This window comes from Papaver somniferum, unplaced genomic scaffold (genome assembly GCF_003573695.1).
Source record: "Papaver somniferum cultivar HN1 unplaced genomic scaffold, ASM357369v1 unplaced-scaffold_21, whole genome shotgun sequence".
NCBI lineage: Eukaryota > Viridiplantae > Streptophyta > Magnoliopsida > Ranunculales > Papaveraceae > Papaver > Papaver somniferum.
Window position 1 is genome coordinate 8,334,344 of NW_020631041.1, and position 3,327 is coordinate 8,337,670.

At 37.2% G+C, this 3,327-nt stretch overlaps 1 protein-coding gene across 1 annotated transcript; it reads left to right on the top strand.

Moving 5' to 3' along the window:
- Positions 1-1,885: 1,885 nt before the first annotated feature.
- Positions 1,886-2,590, top strand: LOC113339542 (F-box protein CPR1-like). The gene has a single exon (XM_026584792.1). The coding sequence runs from the start codon at positions 1,886-1,888 to the stop codon at positions 2,588-2,590; it is 705 nt and encodes a 234-aa protein (XP_026440577.1).
- Positions 2,591-3,327: the final 737 nt, after the last annotated feature.

The following is a 3,327-nucleotide window of genomic DNA, read 5'->3' on the forward strand; positions in this document are numbered from 1 at the left end:
AACCACTCACACCATTAACCGCAGCTTTGAAGGCCAAGTCAGGCAAGGATTAATGATTTCTGAAAATTGATTCTATATTATTGGATTAGATTGGTTAGCAAACAAATGTTTGATGTTAAGGCTTATTAAAAATCATAGAACTAGGGTGTAAAGCTGCCACTAGTGATCGCTATATAAGCCCCTGGGTATGATAAGTACAATCTCATGGATAAGAAAGAGATACCCTGTTACCAATAGAAAATATATATAAAAACGGAACGAATTGCCAACCCAGAAAGATACGAGGGAGGAGAAGAAAGGGTAAATCAGCCTGCAACATATCGATGATCTGAGCTTGACGTTTTCATTCAGCCAGATCTGCTTCGTATTTGTTACTAATGCAATTTAAACGATCTCAATTGATGCAATGATCCGTCTCAAAGAACACATACATGATATCATTTACTTCCGTAATACCCTTCTCACTGGGAAAGCACGATTATCTTTTCTCGTTTCCCCTTAGTCGGCGCCAAAGATGTTTGGGCAAAAATTGATCCATCTTCACCGCAAACAATCTCAATGATGATGAGGTTGATTGATCTCCTCCTCCAAAAATGTGGGGTACCTGCAAAAGAAAACTCTCCGACACTCAAGTTAGCATAGAGTTTATCACAAGAGTTTTAGGGTTTGGAGGCATACCTCTGTGAAGAAGGCTAAAAACAAGTATTTATAGATTGGGAACCTTAATTGATAAGGATTGAATTCCTTAGTCTGCGCTGCCTTATCTAATCAACCCGTCAAGAGTTGATTTGGCGACAAGGATGATACGGTTTCATCAAGTGGACCCATATGTAGAATGAATCTCAACGGAAAATGATATTGGGTACACACAGTTTTATTTGCTTGTTTCGCCGGAAATTACAGATGTATAGAGAAACAATTGAGATGAAAATGAGAACACAATGATAATTGACCATATATTTCCTTCTTAAGTGTGGAATTTTGTACCTAGCATGTGAAGTTGCGTTTTTCTAAATTCAGATAAGACAAAGACCTATGAACGAATTTCTATCAAAGATGATTGACTCCAACTTGTTGCACTTGGAGATAGTAAAACGCCGGAGAGAAGAACCCCATAATCGTGATCCGGTATAGATGTCAAACTACCGCATTCTCTGATATACACTTCCTCAAGGCATGCCATTCTTCTAAGTTTTCCATCTGACAGATGCTCAACTCCGTTAATGAAGGGAATAATGTTGTTGTTGTAGCTATTGCACAACCTCCATTCTCTTCTTCTTCTCTTGCAACTTCTGAAGCAACTGGATCAATGGTGCCTTGTATTAGTAAATTACTTGAATAGTAATTTCACATATATTGTGTTATATAAGTCCTTTGGGCTTCCCCCCATAACGTTATGCCGTTCGAACTCAAGGTTAGCATCACCCACGAAATGCAAAATCATGGTCGGTGCGTCTTCAATTTGTTGAGGATATATCATCATAACAATTCAGTTGCGCGCAGGGCAATCGACTGATATCCGTCTAAGCAAAACAAGAAAAGTTTTAAGATCATATCATAAGAGTTGGTTAATACTCTTTTTTTCTTCTTGTACTAAAAACCCATGGGAATGGACTGGACTGGTTCTAAAGTCCAAAATCTTCCAATATTATGAAGATATACGATATATTGAATATATCTGATTCTATTGCCTTAGGATTATCTATTAGTTTCTGTATATATGAATACGGGATATTCTGCATTTTAGAAACCGATCTCTAGATGTACTAGTAGCTATATAGATATACACAATGGACCATTTTCACTTTCATTTATCATGACCTAGTACTGTCTGTTGAAACCCTAGCTACCTAAGAGGAATAAGAAAGAAGAAAAGAAGAAGAAGATGTTGAGGCTGCCAGAAGAGATTCAGGTAGATGTTTTCTTAAGGTTACCTGCGAAATCTATTTTAAGATGTAGATGTGTTTGCAAACCTTTGTGCAGACTACTTTATAACCCTAAATTCATCAAGGATCACCTCAACCATAACAAGAAAAACCCCAACCTCATGCTTATATTTAATCAGTGTTACCGTCCTCCTGAGTGTTGCTCAATAGATAATGCTTCAATATTATCAGCGTCATCAGCATCAGCTTTGTCTACAAAATGTACATGTGATGGAGGTATTCGAAAGTATAATTGTCACCAGAGTGAGTGGGCGGAAGGTGTTCGAATTGTGGGCTCTTGTAACGGTTTGATTTGCATAAACATAAATGGTGGTCCGAGATTTTGTATTTGGAACCCTTCAACTGAAGAATACTCCCATTTATCACTATTCCATTTCTCAAGTAGTAGCTTAACATTTGGTTTTGGTTACGACTGCCACCTTGATGTTTACAAATTGATGCGAATTGTGGCAGATGATCCCGGAAACTGTTATAATTGTTATATTCAAGTTCAGGTCTGTACATTAAGAGGAAACATGTCATGGAAAACTATCCAAACCATGAACCGATACTACTTTTTTCCTGAAGGTCCTACTGGTCACTTGGCCGTTTGGTTTTTGAATGGAGCTCTTCATTGGAAAGGCTTTATCATGCCAACGTTATAGTCTCTTTGGATATCAGCACCAGTAGACTTGTGGATTTCGCATATCCAAAAGTGGTTAATCCGCAAATGTATTCTTTACCTGACTATATGCTGAGATTTGACCATTTGGGGATATTGGAAGACCGTCTCTGTTTGGTAGTTTATGATACGCGCCGTATTAAGAACTGCCCGTCTTTATTGATTGATGTCTAGTTGATGCAAGATTATGGTTCTTGGACTAAACGATACAGTTTAAAGCCTTCATGCACTATCAAATACCCTTTAGGTAGGTTGGTGTGGTCTTCTTCTACAAAGAACGGCGAGGTTTTACTTTTAATAGATGGTGGATATAATAAACTTTTATACGACCCCATGAATGATTACTCAAACTCAAGATTCTCACTTAATATTGTTATATTCAATCAACTCTCAAATGAGTTATATATATTACAAGTGAAAGAAGAGAACACGTCTTTGAAGAAGCGTGTTGTCAGAGAAGAGGAAAAAAGTCATGAAAAAGTAAATGTATCTACATTACTATCAACTTCAGTGTACACTTTAAGACTTTTACCAATGATATTCTACTAGGAATTGTGTACGATTCAACATTCCCCCTCAAGGCGGTGCATATAAATCACATATGCCCAACTTGATAAGTGAATCGTTGAATATTGTATTTGATACGGCTTTGGTTAAAATATCTGCCAACTGTTGCGTCGTACGAACATATGATACTTCAATTATATTTTCTTAGAATTT